At 42.2% G+C, this 21234-nt stretch overlaps 3 protein-coding genes across 5 annotated transcripts in view; 1 reads left to right on the top strand and 2 right to left on the bottom strand.

Annotated features, from left to right (window-relative positions):
* Positions 1–89: 89 nt before the first annotated feature.
* Positions 90–3698, bottom strand: LOC119362949 (ADP-ribosylation factor-like protein 1). 3 transcript variants are annotated; one of them, XM_037628229.1, is made up of 7 exons: positions 3551–3698; positions 3284–3438; positions 2985–3125; positions 1886–1994; positions 1683–1744; positions 918–1021; positions 90–649 (listed from the first exon to the last, which is right to left on the bottom strand). In XM_037628229.1, the coding sequence occupies exons 2-7, from the start codon at positions 3374–3376 to the stop codon at positions 517–519; spliced, it is 642 nt and encodes a 213-aa protein (XP_037484126.1). In that variant the 5' UTR covers positions 3377–3438; positions 3551–3698; the 3' UTR covers positions 90–516. The 3 variants fall into 3 exon arrangements, with proteins under 3 accessions (XP_037484126.1, XP_037484127.1, XP_037484128.1); XM_037628230.1 differs by having other exon boundaries at positions 90–619; XM_037628231.1 differs by lacking the exon at positions 3551–3698 and having other exon boundaries at positions 2985–3139; positions 3284–3409.
* Positions 3699–5605: 1907 nt separating this feature from the next.
* Positions 5606–5904, top strand: LOC119362950 (dolichyl-diphosphooligosaccharide--protein glycosyltransferase subunit 4C). The gene has a single exon (XM_037628232.1). It carries the CDS (start codon positions 5606–5608, stop codon positions 5714–5716), a length of 111 nt encoding a protein of 36 aa, XP_037484129.1. The 3' UTR covers positions 5717–5904.
* A 2075-nt stretch (positions 5905–7979) lies between these two features.
* Positions 7980–21234, bottom strand: part of LOC119360757 (wall-associated receptor kinase 4-like) — a 34543-nt gene continuing 21288 nt past the window's right edge. Inside the window, exon 2 of the mRNA XM_037626265.1 lies at positions 7980–8194. Within this exon, the coding sequence (XP_037482162.1) occupies positions 7980–8194 (215 nt within the window). The remainder of the gene's footprint in view (positions 8195–21234) is intronic.

Here is a 21234-nt window from a genome sequence, read left to right as displayed (position 1 = left end):
CTCACTCAGCATGTTCATGCTTCAAGAATATGTACATACGGACTGAAACGAGTGAACAAACACACCAAAACATATCTATATACAAATGATTCAGAAAAGAGCTAAAACATCTTATATCTGTGAACACCAAAACATATCTATATACAAATGATTCAGAAAAGAGCTAAAACATCCTTATACTTGTGAATGGTGGGAGTACAAAGCACATGCTCAACATTGCCACCCAGCATGTAATCATGCTTCAAGAAAAAGGAAGATCATATGAACACGAATCTGGACGAGTAACACAATCGTTTCTGGCGTCGCTACAACAGAATTCCTACTGCAAGTACTGCTCCAAGAGCCACATCTAAGGCATTTTGTTCTGGGGCTATAGCCGAGTGAGGATGACGATGGGCTTCAACTGATCATGACATTGTACTAAAGTGCGTATACACGAGATCAACGACATCAGCCAGCGTCCTCAAATGCTTTGTGCTTCTGAAAATCAAAGGTGCCAGAGTTTGAGTCATGGTGCTAAATCTTCGCATATGTGTTGGTGCGTGCCCTCAGAGCCTCGGTGCGCCTGCCCTTTCCCATTTCTTCTACCAACCAGTCGATACCCAGTTTGATCCCCGTCCTGCCATAAAGGTCATAAAACCAAAGAGGTCTGCACACCTTTATTCATGTCTACTGGTCAAGAAGCAAAGACTTCCAAGTGGCTAGTTCAATGATATCCTTGACTATTACACATTCATAGAAGAAAAAAATATTAAGCGATGTATATTTAAATAAGAATGAGTTAAGCGGTGCAGTTGCCAGCCTAAACTGAATCACTGAATCTCCATCTTGTGAAGAAATTAGTAGAAATATGCATAATAATGGATCATCTTTCAGTATGAGGCAAATAAGCTTGGGAAAGGTATTGCTCTACTTACCCATCAAACGCAGATCCCGCCACAAACATATATGGCCTCTCGTCAAACTCTTTAAGGTGAAGATGTCTGTCCAATTCTTCTTCTCTGACAGCTGCTGGTAAATCCTGTTGAGAGGAGCATCCAAACATGAAAATACAAGAGGCATGAGGAAAATGGCTAAAAGCAACATATCAAGATGAAATGAACTTGCAGAGGACTCAAAGGAATAATATGGACAACAACAACAACAACAACAACAACAACAACAAAGCCTTTCAGTCCCAAACAAGTTGGGGTAGGCTAGAGTTGAAACCCATAAGATATAGAAACCAAGTCATGGTTCTGGCACGTGGATAGCTAATTTCCACACACCCCGGTCCATGGCTAAATCTTTGGTGATACTCCAGTCCTTCAAGGAATAAGATGGACAATTATTTATTTCCACAACATGTCTCTCGTCTTCAAAATGTGAATATCATCAAGGACGATAAGAATGCGTCAATTCTTGAACAACTTCAGTTATGCGCATGCACATGGTTAAAGTATGTTTCTCGTCTTCCATACTCTGAGCTCTACATGATGTGTATTCAAAACCTAGGGAGCATGGAAATTGACATCCTCTGACACTTAAACAGCTGTAGGTTGGTTTACAGCTGTGCATTGTATGCACATGGAAAGGAATTTTCCCAGAAGTACCAATTTTCATCCAAGCAATTGCAGTTTTCAGTTCAGAGTGAAAGCATCGAGTTTTGTAAGGTAATTTAAGTATAGTGTATAGAACTCAACCTGTTTGTTGGCAAATATGAGTAGTGGCGCCTCTTGCAGATCCTCGTGACGAAGTACTTTCTCTGCAACAAAAATGTTTGAGTCACCATTCACTCCAGTAATGATCCTAACTTTTCCAGACCTATGAAAGACTTTACTAGAACATACAGTTACATCATAAGTTACACGAATGTTTTGTGACGAAAGAAACAGAAGCAACTTACCAAGAGCAGATTTGGCATCTTCAAATGTCGATGAGGAGGCAGAGTCGATAACATATACTATAGCATGAGCCTCGTCATAATATTTCTCCCATATAGTTCTTAGGCCAGGCTGTCAAAAACATGTAATTAGCATTAGAATTTGCAATGTCTAGAAAAAGAATGCTATCTACATTGTAGTCTTCGTGGAATTTTGGAATGAAGTTTATTTTGCCTGTTAGCTTTCACAAAGTGAAGGTCATAACTACAGTTTAGTATGCTTCCTTAAGCAAAACTTAAACCACATAATGGGAAAGGTCTAACTTGTCAATTCAGTATTACCAAAGCTTATGTTCTTAAAAGGCTGAAAGTACATCAGACAGCAGTAGTAGTAAGAGAGAACCTTCCATAAAAATATTAGGTACATGATCACGGACGTAGACCAGGATCTCTGTAGTATCAAGTATAAGGTCTTACTTAAGATAAGCATTTGCTGCAGTTTTGCCATAAACGTGAAAAAACTTATAAACATGATGGTTACATGCCTTCAGTATAAGCATCAACTCTAATGTTCAACTAATTTGCATGTCCAGAGGAAACTTTTGAGGCTTCTAAATAAGGGATGAAAAGTTGAAAACTGACCGACAATTGTCACTTATCTAATCCAGGTACTTTGGTTGCAAAATGAAGTGTATTCTATCTCCAGGTATTAAAGTAAGATCATAAAAAAAAGAAAGTACAAATGCATTGATCTTAACATCAATTAGTTCCTTTTTTTTCCTTACATGGGAATGGGATCTTTATTGGTCAGCTAAAGGTTTAGAAAGCAGTGAAATGCAATCCATTAACCAGTGCAACCAAGCATTAGTGTATTGTCCGGTTCTAGCAAAATTAGATACAACATGTGCAGCTCTACTATGGTTGCAATTAATCTTCTCGAGCAAGATCTCTCTATTTCCAGATTTCATGATTTTGATCTCCGTTAATGAAAATGGAGGCCGGAGAATTAGCAAATATCAACCTATCTTTGATGAAATTAAAATAGTCCTGAATGACGAATGGAGAAATTTCATAGAATAGCTTGTCGGCCACAAATTTTGGTCAATAGCACAAGAAACCATACCTGACCTCCCAGATCCCAGAAAACAAGTTTTACATTTGCATCTTCAATACGTCTAATATTAAGCCCCACAGTTGGACCAATACGATCATGTGGAAGCCCTTCTCCTTTCAAATAGATTGACTTCAACTTTTCTAGCAAGGTCTGCATATTCATTACTGGAAGCATGTCAACTTTTGGTATGAATCTAATAAAATAGAGTACAAATAGAGTCAATCCTCAACAGAGGGACGCTGACACGATAAGGGAGATAGCTGGCTCAATACTTCATACATGTAAACATAAGTTTGAGATGAATTTACCGTCTTCCCAGCCTTATGGACTCCAAGGATGAGCACACGGAACTCTGTCTTGCTGAACACATGGTTCCATAGGCCATGTAGCAAGGAGAACATTGCTGGTATTCCCCACTTCCCAATCAGCTACCAGCTTATTGTTGTGCAGGCCATCCCTGAAACTGAAACAAACCAATGCGCATCAAATCGGCGGCGGCGCGAACAAAAACTATCAAGGAGAAGAGGGTAAAACATGCAAATCACGGCGCGAAAGAGAAGATCTGGGTCGCTCACCGGAGAAAGGAGGCGGCGCGCGGCGATCAGATCGCTTCGCCCCCTCGCCGACGTCGCCGTCGCGCGCGGTCGGTCGGTCGGTCGTTCGCCTCGCTCGTCCCCGGCAAGCACTGGAGCCGAGAATGCGCGACTTGTTCTCACAGCACAGTTTTTTTTTTTGACGGGGTGTTCTCGCAGCACTGGAGCGTTGACGGGGTGTTCTCCCCAAAGTCGCATGGGCCACAAATACACAGTGCCTTAAGCCCAGATGAACCCAGCCGGCCCAGTAATCGCGGAGTCGTCACAAAGACCTGTAACCCCGGCCCACGTCTTCTTCTGCTCTTCCTCCCCGCAACTCGGCAGTTTCAGCGCAGTGCACTCGGCAGCCAGGACCAACGACGCGGCAACGACGGCGAGCGTGACCGCGAGCGCGCCAAGTCTCCCTACAGATCCGCGCGGCGGCCGGCAAGGTGCGGTCCTCTCCCTCCGTCTTACCTGCTCTCTTCTCTCAGATCGCACAGCAAATTTTTGCTCGCGCGAAGAGTTCCTGCCCATCACGCCGCAGCTTCTTCTGTCTTCCTCGTCGTGGTATCCGGCAGATCCGTTCGATTTGGGGCGGGATCCGTAGTGGAGTCACAAGGGGGTGACTGAGTGACGCGGCTCCTCTGCCGCGATCTCGTGGCCGGATCAGCTTTGCATCCCGTGAGATCTCGTTCGATTTGATTCCGGAATTCCGGCAGGAAATGACTCGGGCTCAGTCCACTCTGCCCCTTTTGTTGGATTTTGTTCGTAGGTTTAGGGTAATTGTTGTGGTGCTCTTTGGAGGATCACCCGGTGGGTGTGGCATGCCATAGGTGAGTGAACGTAATCCGCTTGGTCAGGTTCAGGCGCCAGATGCAGTAGCCTGATATCCTTTTAGGATGAATTTTTAAAGTAATTCTCCGGTTTTAGCCGTAAGAAGATTATGCAACCCACGGAGCAGATTAAGCTATGTTGAGTGAACAGCTCAGGAGCTGAATTTGTACATGTTGATAGATAATATGATCACACAAACCCTTGCATACAAGAAGAGTTCTCTTGGCAGTAGAAACTTGGGAAGGGTAATGAAGATATGAAGACCCATGAATTGGTGCACCCGGAAGACCGTGTTATGTGTGTTTCTCTGTATAGCTATCATTGCACGTTTCCTACATGTTCTATTACACTGCAGAGATAGTGCTCTTGTACAGCAGTTAACTAAATTTCACCTTCATTCATGTGTTGCACTGGATCTGGTTATCGAAATTTTGTTTCTGTTATCTTCCATCTTTCTGTCTTGCTTTCATTTGAAACTTTCTCTAGATATTGGTAGCCCTGAATTATTAGATTTTGCAGCATGCCCACAGTAGTGCAGGTTCAGTCGCACCATCTTATGTAATCTAGCTCTATACATCAGTAGCAGTATGCTCTTCATAGCTTAAACTATGGTCATTCTTTCTGATCATGCTACACCACTAAAAGTTTATCTAGCTAGTCTCCCATCTTCCACGACTCATCCCTGAACTACAGTAGGCATAGGACACCCTTCCCATGTCAGGTACATGGATGGCCTAATTTGTATTTTGGACATGCAAGGTTCCTTAATCAATGCATATCATGATAAAAGTGGACTGCACTTAACCCCAGTTTATTTGCTATTCCTACGTATCTTTTTGGAGAAAGTGGAGTCAGAGTGATGCTGACTTGGTGACATCCCAATCTGTCATCAAATTAGATTTGTTGGAACATGCCCCAGAGCTCAGAGATCTTTGTTTGGAATTATCAGGACCATATGATGGTTAAGCAGGGCTTTGCCACATGTTTGACTTGCTGCGTTTTGTATTGACAACCTATCACCATAATCTTCTTGCTGCTTCTTGCCCTCCTTTCCGACACTACACACACAACTCGTTTATAACCTCTGTTTGTATGTTGTACTTTAGCCTTTGCTTCCATGGCATATACTTCTGACAAGTGGCAACCAGTACATTTGATTATCATCATGGATTGCCTGTTTTCACATCTTAACTATCCTTTGTTTGCCAATGTTTTCTGCAGATGTTTGACGATCAAGACTTGGGTTTCTTCACCAACTTCCTGGGGATCTTCATCTTTGTGTTGGTCATCGCGTACCACTTTGTGATGGCAGACCCGAAGTATGAGAACTGATCGCCTTTTGTTTAGCAATGAGACCGTATTATACTCGGAGCAAATAGGGAAATGTGTCGGTTAATGGTAACAGAGCGCTTGACAGATCTTCTTAATTGCAATTACCTGGCATTGTGACTTGAATCATGTTTAATCTGTTGAACAAGTGAACTGTTGAGATTTCAAAAGATTGATTTACTATCTGTCTATGTTGTACCCTGCTTGTTATTTGCTGTTTGATGATGTGATCTGTATTGCCTTTTGGGTTGCAAAATTCTCGTATCTGGGACTTGAATCCCCTAGCTTCATTTTTGCTATGTTCTTCAACGATATAACTATTTTATCTAATCAATAAAGCTTGCCGGATGGCATTCCATAAAAATGAAATGATAATATGCACTGGAACCTTGTCGATGAAGCAGAGTTTGTCTTCTTCACCTTGTTTTACCCATGCCAAGGCCATACACCTATGGGTTGACGGTGCACAAATCACAATTACATGTGCTTTGTTTTTCCTGCCATTTATCAGTCTTCTGTATTCAGAGAATGGAAGTTGTTAAGATTTTGGATTGTGCTTAAGCAAACCTTTTTCTATGGTGCTAGAAAAAATGAACCGTTCAATTGTCCTGGGGTCTGTCTGGATGGACGTGAAGGGGGCATCCGTGGAGTTGACGGTACAGCATGTTTGAAAAAATGACCACTGTGGGTTATTTTAGTTCCATTGTTACAACAAACACCAGCAAGACAAAATGGCAAAATGTTGTCATAACTCTTGCATGAAATATACTCTGAGAAGCAAAATTTATCTCAATTCTTGCAACAAGAAATATGCTGATAAACAGCCACAGAAAAATCTAACACTCTTGACTGCAGTACATGTGTTTGGCCGAATAAGGCATTATTCTACTCCCGTCTTCATATAATAATGAATTGTTCTGCAAACCCGCTACTAAGAAATACTATTTAGTTGCAAAGATAAAAAAGAAATGCAAACTAACAACTTCAAATACTTGTGAACCAGATAAGCGAATGACATAAGCTCTCACCCCGGACATTATCAAAAAGAAAAGAAAAAACGTCTCACCCCGAACTGAAGAAAGAACTAGATGCTTCTGAATGATTGAATGAGATTTATCATCCATATGAATGGCGAAAGGTTGAAAACTAGAGACAAGTGGTTGGATTTCTTCTTCGCTCCTTTGAACAGCATGACATGAGGCCAACCTTTTTGTTCGCAAATATTGTAATGTACTCTCCACTTGCTTCATAGTAGGCCTTTCTTCTCCCTTGAGACGCAAACACGTCTCCGCAAGAGAGGCAATGATACAAATTTCATCCTCGCTTGCTTCTTCAAGAACTTGAGTGGCTACCACCTCTCTTACTGACTTTGTTTTAATCTCTGTAATGAAGTAGATGGACAAGTTTTGCTTTGAACCTGAATTACTTCTAAAAACAGGCTCTTTTCTTGTAAGTAACTCTATGAGTACCACACCAAAACTATACACATCGCTTTTCTCATTTAGTTGCCCAGTTTGATAATACTCTGGATCCAAGTATCCGAATGTTCCTTGTACATTTGTGGTAACATGAGTTTGGTCAATAGGAACTGTTCTTGAAGCACCAAAATCTGAAACTTTAGCAGTGAAATTTCCATCTAACAAGATATTCGAGGACTTCACATCACGATGAAAGACCGATATCGAGGCAGATGTATGTAGATAACAGAGAGCTCCAGCAGTTTCTTGAGCAACCCTCAAACAATCATCCCAGGATAAACATAGTCTACTAGTTGGCTCACCATGCAAAACATCAAATAGAGAGCCATTAGGGATAAAATCAGATACTAACAGCGGCACTTCTGTTTCAAGACAACATCCAAAGAGATTTACGATATTTCGGTGATTTATCTGGGAGAGGATTACAACCTCATTAATAAACTGATTGATCTCAGATTCCTCAACAAGTTTTGACTTTTTTATAGCCACCACACGTTGGTCTGATAAGATGCCTTTGTATACCATGCCATGTCCTCCACGGCCTACAATACGAGTTTCATCAAAGTTGTTTGTTGCCTTCTCCAACTCCTCTAAGGAGAAAATCATTGTTCTATCATTTGCATTTTCATCTGATAATATGAGTTGTTCCAATAGAAGGCCTTGGTTTTTCTGGAAATAAAGCCTGCGTTGTTGTTTTTTGACACATCTTTTCCATCGATAGGAGATGGACATTCCACTCAAGCCAAGAAGTAGCATTCCAAAGCCCGCACCCAGCCCAATGGTAACACCTATGTAAAACCATATGCCAATAAGCTTATTGTCATTTTCATATACTCCATAATAATTGAAAGGTAGGTACCTATGACGAGAGTTTTCTTTTTGGTAGTGGTGCACTGCATTTTTTTGGGATCATATTTTGTTCTCGGAGGACAACAGATGAAGTCTCCAATGATATTGTGGCACGTCCCTTCACAATTTTTTGGGTCAAGGCACTCATCGACATCTGCAAAATGAGGCACATCTTGGTAAGGTGCACAAGCAAAACAATATCAAAGAAAAACATTATTTTCCCAAGGTAATACATATGTTCTTGTCTTCTTGACAAGATTAGGAGATTTGAATCAGAATATTAGCCATGTCATGTGGCAGAAGACTAGCTGTCGTAGAACTTGGGCGGGTAATATATTGGCTATCATACCTAGAACGATGGCTGACTAAAACACGACTGCAAGCAATAACACGTGCATATCGTCAGCCTTTTTCATGGAACCGACATTTCCAGTTCTACTGGTAGCTAAATAACCATTTTTTGAGGAAGATAGCCAGACAACTAGGTACCTATAATCTGACTCAATTTTTTTTCTTTTTTGTCTGAATAATCTGACTCTAATTCTAAGATTGCCTATGAGCCACGCAGACTGTTTGATATATAATTTTAACCGCTGAGGTCACGCCTTTTCCCCGAAAAGGAGGATAACTCCTTTGGGCATATTTAACATGGTCATAGTTCCTGAAATAATGTATAACATTTTCACCTTCGTGAAGCCATTGACCTATCTTACAACGACTCCAATGCAGAACGTCAACATTTTTTTATTGTAGTGCAAATTGTGGGCTTTGATTGGGGGTTAGGAAAAAGATTATCGTAGTGCAAATTGTGGGCTTTGAGGGATTAGGTTTACCCTTTTAAAATGCATAGTGATCTTTTGGGGTCGAAATTTGCTTAATTCCATGGACCACCACCAACATAAGGATTTTACATGCCTGTTTAAAAATCGCTTTAAAGAGAGGCTATAGGGCTCTTGATGGTGAGGTGCCATAATTTACATTAAAGGGGAGTCTACGGTTGTAATGGCAGGTTTAGTGTTTGTACATTAGTCCGTAGTCTCTCAAAACCACATCCTGAATTAACTCAATTAAATCAAATCTTATCAAAACCCCAACTAAATCAAAACTTTCCTTGCTTCCCGTACACTATCCAAATCAAATTGAATCTTACAAAAACCTCACCTAAATCAAAACATTCCTTGCCTTCACTAACCATACTCAAATAAAATCAAATCTTACCAAAATCCAAAATATGGTGGGTGTAAGGTATATGTCGGACACGATTGATGTTTTTTGTGTGTGTGGGAAAATTCTAATCTATTCATCAAACATCATGGTAGTAAGAACACCAGATAAATAAATTATATTATGTTTGTAGACCACCAGTGATGACTATAAGCACTGATGCGAGTCAAAGGCGCGCCGCCGTCATCACCCCTCCCTATCGGAGTCGGCCAAACCTTATTGTAGTAGATAGCCGGGAAGTCGTCATGCTAAGGCCCCAAAGGACCAGCGCACCAGAATGACAACTGTTGCCGATGAAGAGAACCATAGATCCATATAATCCAATATGTAGGCACACATAAGCGGACGAATGAAGACCGAATCCAAACAGATCCATCGAAGACAAACACCAAACGTATCCCGTAAAATCCGCCGGAGACACACCTGCACACACCCTCCAATGACACTAGACACGCCACTAGAACAGAGGCTAGGCGGGGAGAACCTTATTCCATCTTTTGGGAGTCGTCATTGTCTGAAAGCACAAGTGCTCCTTGGGTGATTTTGGTAATTAATGTCAACATATCTCTTGTTGGACTAATATTTTTATCTAGTATATTTCAGATGAGTTCAACAATGGCGTGGTAAGGATAAGAGGATGTGGAACCCCTCAAAATGCTAAGGACAAAGATTGGCAAAAGCTCAAGACTCTTCATTTATATTTTAGTGATCCAAGATCACATTGAGTCCATAGGAATACTATTAAAAGGGGATGAGGTGTTGCTTAATGGTCTACTTGCTCAAAGTGCTTAGTGATATTGCTCCAAAGCCCTCAACCGCTTTCTCATTTCCAAATATGTCCAAAACTCAAAGTCAAACTCGGCCCCACTGAAATGATCCATCGGCGCCACCGAGTTCATTTGACATAGCCACTGCCAGAAACCCTAGCAATTTGGTTACACCGATACGGATCTCGGTCTCACCGAGATGGCCCTGCAAACTCTATGTTTCCCTTCGTAACATTTTAGTCTCACCGAAATGAGCAGTTGGTACCACCGAGTTTGCTTGACCAACTCTCTGTTTGCTCTTTGCTGAAATCGGTCTCACCAAGTTCAAGCAATCGGCTTCACCAGGATGAGGTTTTGCCCTAGCCCTAGCACATCGGTCACACCGAGTTGTTCCAGTCAGTTCCGCTGAGATTCCTAACATTCACATTTTGAACTGAATCAGTCTCACCGAGTTCTTCTATTCGGTCTGACCGATTTGGGTCAAATGTGTGTAACGATTGGATTTTGTGTGGAGGCTATATATACCCCTCCACCCCCTTCTCCATTTGTGAGAGAGCAATCAGAATGTGCCTGTACTTCCATTACTCATTTTCTGAGAGAGAACCACCTACTCATGTGTTGAGACCAAGATATTCCATTCCTACCACAAGAATCTTGATCTCTAGCCTTCCCCAAGTTGCTTTTCACTCAAATCATCTTTCCACCCTAGCCAAATCTGTGAGAGAGAGTTGAGTGTTTGGGAGACTATCATTTGAAGCACAATAGCAAGGATTTCATCATCAATGCACCATTTACTACCTTTTGGAGAGTGGTGTCTCCTAGATTGGTTAGTTGTCACTTGGGAGCCTTTGACAAGATTGTGGAGTTGAACCAAGAAGTTTGTAAGGGCAAGGAGATCGTCTACTTCGTGAAGATCTACCCGAGTGAGGCAAGTCCTTCATGGGCGATGGCCATGGTGGAATAGACAAGGTTGCTTCTTCGTGGACCCTTTGTGGGTGGAGCCCTCCATGGACTCGCGCAACCGTTGCCCTTCGTGGGTTGAAGTCTCCATCAACGTGGATGTACGATAGCACTACCTATCGTAACCATGCCAAAAATCTCCGTGTCTTCATTGAGTTTGCACACTCCAATCCCATCCCTTTACTTTCTTGCAATTAGCATGCTTTACTCTTTCCGCTGCTCATACTCTTGCCATGCTTGCTTGAAATGTATTGTGAATGCTTAAACTTGTGCTAAAACTCCACCTCAACTTGAAGAACTTAAAAATTGCCACTTGTACTTGTTGAGGGTCTAATCACCCCCCTCTAGACCCCTCTTCTCGATCCTTTCAATTGGTATCAGAGCATTAGTCTCTAGTTTAATCACCATTAGAGGAAGATGGATGACTCTACGATTGGGAGTATTAGACGTAGAGTGCCTATGCTTGATGGAGAGTTCTATAATGCTTGGAAAAATGAGGTGCTTGAGATTTTCAATGAATATAATTTGAGCAAGTATATTACTAGTCCTTGTGCGCCTTCTATTGATCCCTTGCATCCTACCCCCGATGAGTATCTTGACATGGCCCGCAATCTTAGAACTATTGATCTTACCATGAGAGGATTTCCTAGAAATTTGCTTGTATTCTTACCTACATTTGAATGTGCTTATACTATATGGAGATACCTTGAGGAGCGGTTTCCAAACTATTCCTTGAAAAATCTAGATGATATTCCTCAAAAGTCCATTGCTTTTCATAAAATGAATCCTAGTGATCCTAAATTTGATGATTGTCTATTTGAGCTTCGTGACCTTATGTGTGCCAAAGGAGATGTTGGAGTCATTAGTAGCATCATTTCACAAGTCATTAGAGTTCATAAAGATGCACATTGTCATGGTCATAAATCTAATGAATCACTCTCTCTAGGTGATGATCAATAACATGATGATGTTGAACATGGATATTATGATGAGGATGATGATAGTGACTTTGATCTTGATGAGTCAATGAGACACTTTGGTCTTATGGCTAACCTTTATGGTTACATCGCCGGAGGAAAGGAATGGGTTCTTGATAGTGGATGTACCGATCACATGACCGGAGACAAGGACATGTTTCGTGAGCTCGCTGAAAATGATAGTCCCCAAAAGTATGTCACTTTTGGTGACAACTCAAAGGTAAGGTAGTTGGCCTCGGTAAGGTGGCCATCTCACATGATAGCTCCATACAAAATGTTATGCTCGTTGAATCTCTTGGTTACAATGTACTTTCCATATCTAGACTAGCCGATTTCGGTTTCAATGTTCTATTCAGTGAAGTAGATTGCCAAGTATTTCGTAGAGATAATCATAATATGGTCTTCACCGATATACGTAGAGGTGATCTATACATTGTTGATTTCACTAAGAGAGCTCAACCTCGAACTTGCTTAATTGCTAAATCTTCTAAAGGTTGGTTATGGCATAGAAGGTTAGGTCACATGGGCATGCAAAATCTTGATAAGCTTATCAAAGGTGCTCACATCCTTGGTGTTAAAGATGTTATATTTGAAAAGGATAGACTTTATAGTGCTTGTCAAGCAGGAAAACAAGTTGGAGGAAGACATCCCGTGAAGAACATCATGACCATGAGAAGACCGCTTGAGCTACTTCATATGGATCTTTCTGGTCCCAACGCCTACAAGAGTCTTGGTGGTAACTCGTTTGATTTGGTCATTGTTGACGACTTTTCAAGATTTACGTGGGTGTTCTTTCTTGATGATAAGTCATAGGTCCAAAAGATCTTCAAGAACTTCGCTAGGAAGGCCCAAAATCAATTTGAAGTGAAGATCAAGAAGGTTCGAAGCGACAATGGAACATAGTTCAAGAACGCCAATCTGGATACCTTTCTTGACGAAGAAGGGATTTCACATGAGTTCTCGGCTACGTACACACCTCAACAAAATGGAGTTATTGAGAGGAAGAACTGGACACTTATTGAGATGGCAAGAATGATGCTTGATGCATACAAGACGCCAAGACATTTTTGGGCGGAAGCGGTTGAGACAGCTTGTCATGCTACAAATAGACTATATCTTCACAAGCTTCTCGGCAATATGGCATACGAGCTTCTCACCGGTAACAAACCCCAAGTTGGATACTTTTGAGTATTTGGCTCAAAGTGTTACATTCTTGATAAGCATTGTCGTTTGATATTTTCCCCTAAATCTCATGAAGGTTTCCTACTCGGTTATGGCTCAAACTCTCACACTTACCGTGTCTACAACAATTTCACCCAAAAAGTTGAAGAAACGATAGATGTGAAGTTTGATGAATCTAACGGCTGGCAAGTAGAGCAATTGCCAATTGATGTAGGAGACAAAGATCCTTCAGAAGCAATTCAAGACTTGTCTATTGGCAAGATTCGCCCAACGGAAGTGAAGGAGAATACTTCATCCATTCAAGTGGAAGCCTCAACTCTATGACAAGGTGAACCACAAGTTGACTTGGAGGCATCCACAAGTAGAACACGTCAACACAAAGGAAACGAGGAAGTACAACAAGATGACCCTCATCGACTTCCTTCTCCACCTCCACAAGAGAACAACAACGCCAAAAACAATGAAGAAGGACAATAAGAAGAAGATAATGAAGAGGATGTTCCACCCCGACCCAAAGAAAATCTCTCACGAGTTAGAGCAAGAATCTCAAGAGATCATCCCGTTGAAATAATCTTTGATGATATTCAAACCGAGAGAATTACTCGCTCTAAAACTCGTTTGGCTAACTTTTGTGAACATTACTCATTCATTTCCATTATTGAACCTATGAAGGTTGAAGAAGCTCTTGAGGATCCGGATTAGGTGAACACTATACATGAAGAGCTACACAATTTCGAGAAGAATCAAGTGTGGACTTTGGTTGAAAAGCCGGACGACAACCACAATGTCATTGGAACCAAGTGGGTGTTTCGAAATAAGCAAGATGAGGGTGGACAAGTTGTACGCAACAAGGCCCATCTCATCGCTCAAGGATACAATCAAGTTGAGGTATGGACTATGGTGAGACTTATGCCCCCGTTGCTAGACTTGAGTCCATACGCATCTTACTTGCTTATGCCAATCACCATGATACCACTTTATACCAAATGGACATTAAAAGTGTTTTTCTAAATGGCAAAATTGAGGAGGAAGTTTATGTTAAACAACCTCTCAGCTTTGTTAATCCTAAGAAACCTAATCATGTCTACAAACTTCACAAAGCTCTTTATGGTCTTAAACAAGCTCCTAGAGCATGGTATAAATGCTTGACCAAGTTTCTTATTGAAAAAGGCTTTGAAATTGGGAAGATTGATTCTACACTTTTTACTAAAAGGGTTAATTGTGAATTATGTGTGTGCCAAATTTATGTGGATGATATCATATTTGTTTCGACTAACCCTCATTTTAGTGAAAAGTTTGGGAGGCTAATGTCGGAGAAGTTTGAGATGTCTATGATGAGTGAAATCAAAATTTTCCTTGGTTTGCAAATCAAGCAAACTAAGGAAGGTACCTTTGTTTCTCAAACAAAGTATACCAAGGATATTTTCAAAAGGTTCAACATGCAAGAAAGCAAAGGTATGAAGACACGCATGCCTACTAGTGGACATATTGACTTGACCAAGGATGGCAAACCGGTTGACCAAAAGGTTTACCGCTCTGCGATTGGTTCATTGTTATATCTATGTGCCTCCCGTCCCGATATTATGCTAAGTGTGTGCATGTGTGCACGATATCAAGCGGCCCCTAAAGAATGTCATCTTAAGGCTGTGAAAAGGATAGTGAGATACTTAATTCATACACCAAACTTTGGCATTTGGTATCCTAAGAGGTCTTCTTTTGATCTTGTTGGCTACTCTGACTCGGACTATGCCGGTGGCAAGGTTGATAGAAAGTCCACTTCGAGTACTTGTCAATTTCTTGGTAGATCTATTGTGTCTTGGTCCTCCAAGAAACAAAACTCGGTATCCTTATCCATGCCGAAGCGGAATACATTGCCGCCGGATCATGTTGTGCTCAATTACTTTGGATGACCCAAACTCTTAAGGATTATGGGATACATGTGAAACATGTTCCATTGCTTTGTGACAATGAAAGTGCTATTAAGAATGCTCACAATCCCGTGCAACATTCTCGAACTAAGCATATTGAAGTTCATCATCATTTCATTTGAGATCATGTTGCTAAAGGTGACATCAATCTTAAGCATGTTCGTACCGATAAGCAATTGGCAGATATATTCACCAAACCGCTTCATGAGAAAGCATTTTGCCGTTTGAGAGGTGAATTGAATATCATTAATGCCTCAAACTTGGAGTAGAAACTCCATTTGGATACATGCAAGGCATGATCCTTTTATAACTAATCCTTGATACTTCTCTTATGATGATGATGATCATATGTCTAAGATCTATACTTTTACCCTTGCATGTTATCTAACCCTTGTAGGTACTTGGATGAAGCCCAAATCTATGATATTGCAAGTCACTCACATTTTGAGCAATCTTTACATCACCATGTCCCTACTATGTGGATGTTGAAGACAAGGAAGCATGAACTCACTCAACATATCCTTTGACAATTTCAATATATCAAATTTCATTTGATATCAAGTTTCACGATTGTCATCTTGGATACACAAGTGCTTTTCCTTGCAAGACTAACCCATGTAGGAAGATGAACTAAAACTATAAGGGGTGCTCCCAACTCTTGATGGACTACATCAACCTTGAGCATCCAACACAAGTTCGACTACACGATCAAGATCAACATCACAACCCTAGGTATGTCACTCCATCTTAGAGAAGCTTTGACCCAAGTCATGAGCCAAAGAAACTCAACGAGATGTGAATACATCAAAATGCTCAAACAAAAAATGGTAACCCCATTTTGAGCTTAAACGATGAGTATGACCTATGATCAAGTGATTTCACTTGACTCCTAAGTAAATATACTCTAACATAGGTGACTTTGTCGCCGACCATATCTAGATGAAGTTCTCTAGTGTTTTTGTGCCCTTTGTATTTTCTTTGCATGTTTTCTTGCTAGAGTATTTCCCTTCTTATTTAAAAAAACTCCATCTAGATCTCTTTTCTTATGTATGTTTTTCTCTGTAACTTCTGTGTCTAATTCATTGCAAATCTTTCAGTTAATTCCTTGCAAATCTGTCGTGGAATTGTCACATCAGATGTCCTCGTGAAAGGACTTAGTTGTGGAGCCATCGCAACTAGGAAGCTTGAAGGGGTTAATCGGGACAAAGGACACGAGAGGTTTTATACTAGTTCGGCCCCTTACGGTGAAGGTAAGGCCTACGTCTAGTTGGGTTGGTATTGATGTTTCGATGACCAGGGAGCGATATACGCTATGCCCGGCTCTCGATGAGTTGTTTCTTGCCTTAAGCCGTCAGCAGGTCGTCCTCTTATATACACGGGTTGATGCCCTGTGGCTTACAGAGTCCCGGCCGACTTATAAACAGTGTCCGGCTCGGTGACTAGTTAAATCTACCTTATGATACAAGTCATGCTATTATGGCGGTTTACTACAACGGGCCTTAAGTCGCCTGTGGGCCTTAAGCCCCTTATTGAATCGCCATCTTCATGCTTGGTCTTGGGCTTCTCTCTGGTGAGTCTTCTTTGCGTAACCCGGCCCCTCCTGGGCGGCTTACACAAATAGTTATATCCCCAACATTAGGCCCCAGATTGATTTGAACCTGTTCATGTCAATCTTAAAATACCTTAATAAATCCTCCGTCTTCTGACTGTTCAAAAGGTTTTCTTTAACCCGCCATGACGTCATCTCCTGGATCCGGGTTAACCCGCTGTGACGTCATCCTTTTCTTAAATTCTTTTTCTATTCCATCGTATCTTCCAACGGACCTCTGTTTTATTGACTGTTCCGAAAATCGAGGCGTCGGGCCGCTGGATAATAATTCTTATCTCCTCATTTCCTGCGCTGTCTCAGTTATCCTCTCCTTATAAATAGGCGCGACTTAGGTCTTCCATTCTTCCCTTCTTCAGTCGTCTTCTTCCTCCTGCCTCCTCTCGAGCTCCGCCGCCGCCGCTGTCGAGCTTCCTGTCTTCACCGTCTCAGGCCGCTGCATCGACCTGGTTGGACCAGAGAAACGCGATGAACCTCCACAGCCCATCCAGATCCGTAAGTTCCCTTCCCTTCCTCGCTTAGATCTGCATTAGAGCTTCCTCAAGTTCGTCGGAGTTCATCACCATTAGAGCCAAACCCTTGTTAGTTTTCCCTTTAGACGCCTCTTCTGATCTGAGCATGATATAAAATGGCCGCGGTAGTTGTTTTCGCACTTGTTTTGGATAAGAAACAGATCCCTTTACCTGCATAGAAGCCTCATTCGAGCCTATGAACACATGCGCGTCGGTTTTTAGGTCTAGAAAATTTTCTTATCAGAACAGACCTTTGATCTCAAATATCAGCAGAAGATTATGAAACCTGTTTTTATCACCCAGAAAACTCCTTCTGTTAAATGCCCTTAAACACAGCTGTCCAGGAGTCCGGCTTAAATAAACGACATTGATCTGTGAGCCTTGCTTGCTTCTCATCACCTTAAGAATTTTGAACTGCTCTTGATACTTGTAGCGGCTTAAATATCGTTACACAGTCATCCTTATATCATTAGGCCCCTTCGTAAGCCGCTACCTTAAATAATTTGGATATTTCTCCCGGGTTAAAATTTGAACCGGAACTTCTTATTTTGTAATAGGCCAATTGTTGTTATGGCACCTAAGGCGGCCAAGGCCCCTGTAACCTGCAATTGGGTCCCATCCATAGTCACCAAGAGTAAACTGGCTGAGTTTGTGAAGTCTGGCCATCTTCCAAAAAAGGAGGTCATGTCTTATCGTGCTCCTGACCCGTCTGAAGAGAAGCCTCAACCCAAAGAAGGGGAGGTGATAGTTTTCACGGATCACATGAACCGGGGATTTGCCCCTCCCGGCTCAAAATTCTTTAGGGAAGTTTTGAATTTCTTTGATCTTAGACCTCAAGACATCGGACCCAATTCCGTCTCAAATCTTTGCAATTTTCAAGTCTTCTGCGAGGTGTACCTGGGAGAGGAGCCAAGTCTAATTTTGTTCAGAGAACTTTTTTACTTGAACCGGCAGAATGAACGTGCCAACGGGCCTAGTCTTGAGCTTGGCGGCATCTCGATCCAGCGGCGAAGGGACTGCCTTTTTCCTTATGCTGAACTGCCGAGCCACCCAAAAGATTGGAAGCAGACGTGGTTCTACTGTCAGGACACTTCTTCGGCTGATGAGAAGCCTCTGCCCGGCTTTCGCGCCCTGCATCTTGAGTCCAACCATTAGCTAGCGGATAAATTGACCGCTGTTGAACGTCTGCCTCTTAATCCCACCATCAGGAAGATTAAAGCTCTTCTGGGAAACGGGTTAAATGGCATCGATCTGGTACGAGTCTGGGTCACTTAGCGAATACTTCCATTAAGCCGCCGCTCCGGCTTATTGTGTACTTACACAGGCAAAAAGGACGACCCAATGCGTCAAAGTCCAGACGACTTACCAAATGATGTGATAGATGCTACAACTCAGTCACTGCTGAAGGAGGGCATTGTAACTAGCAATGCCTTCGACTTACTTCCCTTCTGCAAGAAGAACCCGACCCCTGCAGTGAGTTTCCAATCTTAATAAATACTCTTTAACATGTTATACCTTCTTTGTGCTTATAATTCTTTTTCTTTTTCCACAGGCCGGTGATAATTTCTGGAAGGTCAAGTATGACCACGAGGCTGCCAAACAAGCCAGGGTAGCCAAGAAAACCGAAAAGAAGGCCGCCAAGATGGGCACCTCAAAGAAGAAGAAACCCAGCACCTCCGACCTACTCAAATTGGATGATAGTTCTTCGGATGATGAAGAGGTAATCCTTTAACTTTCTTAACTCCCTTGTCGTTATTTTACTGACATTCTATCCTTTCAGGAGGATACAGGGAACAGTCAAGCAGTTGAAGAAGAGGTAACTATAATCTCCTCCGACTCAGAGCCTTTGCCAAAACAAAAAATCCGAAGGGTGACCCGGAAAGTAAGATTTTCACATCCTCTAGCTTATCAAGATCCTCAATTTCTTTTGAAGCAACAACAGCTTGAGAACCGGAGGCAGACTCGGGCCAATCAAGACGCGGAACTCTCCTCCGGCTTACTCGATGTAACTAGGAAGCATCGGACCGAGGTTATCTCCGATTTACGTTCTGTTTTACCTTTGGCGGGTTTGATTCGCCAACCTCTCAATTCATCTGACTCCAATTATCAGGATACCTCTCCTTGTTCCGACGAGTCTATGCAATCAAACATGCCGGCTTTCAAAACGTCTCCCGGGTAATGTAACCTTCCTTACTTTGAGTTTTACCATGCTTATGTTTTAATACTCACCCTTCTACCTTTATCAACAGTCTACAAGTGAAGCCCAACAAGAGGGCAAAGAAAAACAAGCCGTCCCAAGACCCGGTTGTCATTGAACCGGCGCTTGACTTGTCCGCTCCTGACAGCTCCACCCATCAACCGCCGCTTGAACCGGCTTCTGATATTCCGGGGCCAACTTCTGACCCGCCTGCTAAAGATGTTATCCACAACTCTGATAACCCGGAAGCTCCTAATCCGGCCAAGACGACTGACCCGGAAGTTGTGTATCTGAAAAGTCAATTTGTTGAACCAGGGCGGCCTACTGTTCTTGCCCAATGCACTGCCAAGGAAGAATTTGCCCAACGTCGAAAAGCCAAACAAGACATCACTGACTATACTCACCTAAGCATTGGTGACATAGTCTCAGGCTATCTGAACCAAGTGCATAATAGTCGTGACCTGGAAATTGACATGGTGAAACAAATACAGCACAAATCTGAAGTATAACTTATGCTATTTTCCTGAATCTTACTTACTATACGAGCCCCCAAGTCTATTGCTTATGAATGAATATGCTATAGACTTAGAAATCTGCTACTATTTGTTTGCCCGGTTTAAAGAGAATATTTTTAAGCCGGTGATAGCATGATACTTTGAACTTGTATTACACATTAGCCCCCAAGTGTCAAGTATCTTTACTTGTAAAGTGCTTGAGACTTAATATGTATGTCTCGGTAGGGTAGGTTAAAAATTCTTTAAGCATACATTAGCCCCCAAGTGCCAAATATCTTGACTTGTAAAATGTTTGGGACTTGAATGTTACCTTACCATGATTCTTACCATAACCTGGTATCAATACAGGCCACCATAAGTCAATTTGAGTCGGAGCTTGCTGACCTGAAGAACCAGCTGAAAACTCAAGAGCTTGAAATTCAGAAAGCCAACTCCAAGTTTGAATTCAGCGTCTCTGAACAAGAGAAATTGAAGCAAAACTTTGAGTCAGAAAAGAAAATCTGGGCTGATGAGAAAACTTCACTGGTGACTCGGGCCGAGACGGCAGAAACAGCTCTTGCAGAGGCAACAACTGAGTTATCTGACTTGAAACGACAGATATCCCAAATGGTCTCAGCCATCTTCGGTAAGTTACTGTGCAAAACCTCAAGCATTGTAATCTTCCAATGTCTATTGTAATAGTTACCTCCGGCTCATTGTTATATTTGTGAACATACAGGCCCCAGGAGTACCAACCTCAAGCAAAACATGCTGATCAAGCTTAAGGCGGTTTACACCTTAGTGGAATAGCTGTACTCCGGGTCACAACGTGCCTTGGCCGTTGTGGCCTTATCAAATACTACTCCCCACCTCCTACAAGATGTTCTGAAGCATCTCGCAGTGCTGCCTCAACGCATTCAGGATTTAAGGCGGGCATCTTCAAGAGCCGGAGCCGTGGGCGCATTAAGCCGGGCGAAGGCATGGGTGCCAGAGCTTGACTTGGCTGACCTCTCTCTTGGATATCCAAGTCTGAAGGAGGACGATACTGCATTTGATGATCAAGATTTCACCGCCTGTGTCAAAGTCGTCCGTCCCTTGGCTACCCTTATTGGGAATGATACTGATCTTACTAAGTATTCGCCGGGCTATGATAGCAAGAACCGGAGAATCCCAAACATTCCATATGACCAAGTCAGCCTGATCCCTCCAACGCGTAAGCATACCTTTGCCCCTGAAGTGGACCCGGCCGGTTTAATAGATGATGAGGCTGAGTTTGAAGCCTTGAGTGGCATTGACTGGGTCTCGTCCATCTTCCAGGACAAAGCAACCGACGGAGAGGCGGAGAAG

The sequence above is a fragment of the Triticum dicoccoides genome, chromosome 2B, assembly GCF_002162155.2.
Source record: "Triticum dicoccoides isolate Atlit2015 ecotype Zavitan chromosome 2B, WEW_v2.0, whole genome shotgun sequence".
NCBI lineage: Eukaryota > Viridiplantae > Streptophyta > Magnoliopsida > Poales > Poaceae > Triticum > Triticum dicoccoides.
The sequence above is the reverse complement of the archived record's forward strand: the minus strand, read 5'-3'. Positions and strand labels throughout refer to the sequence as shown.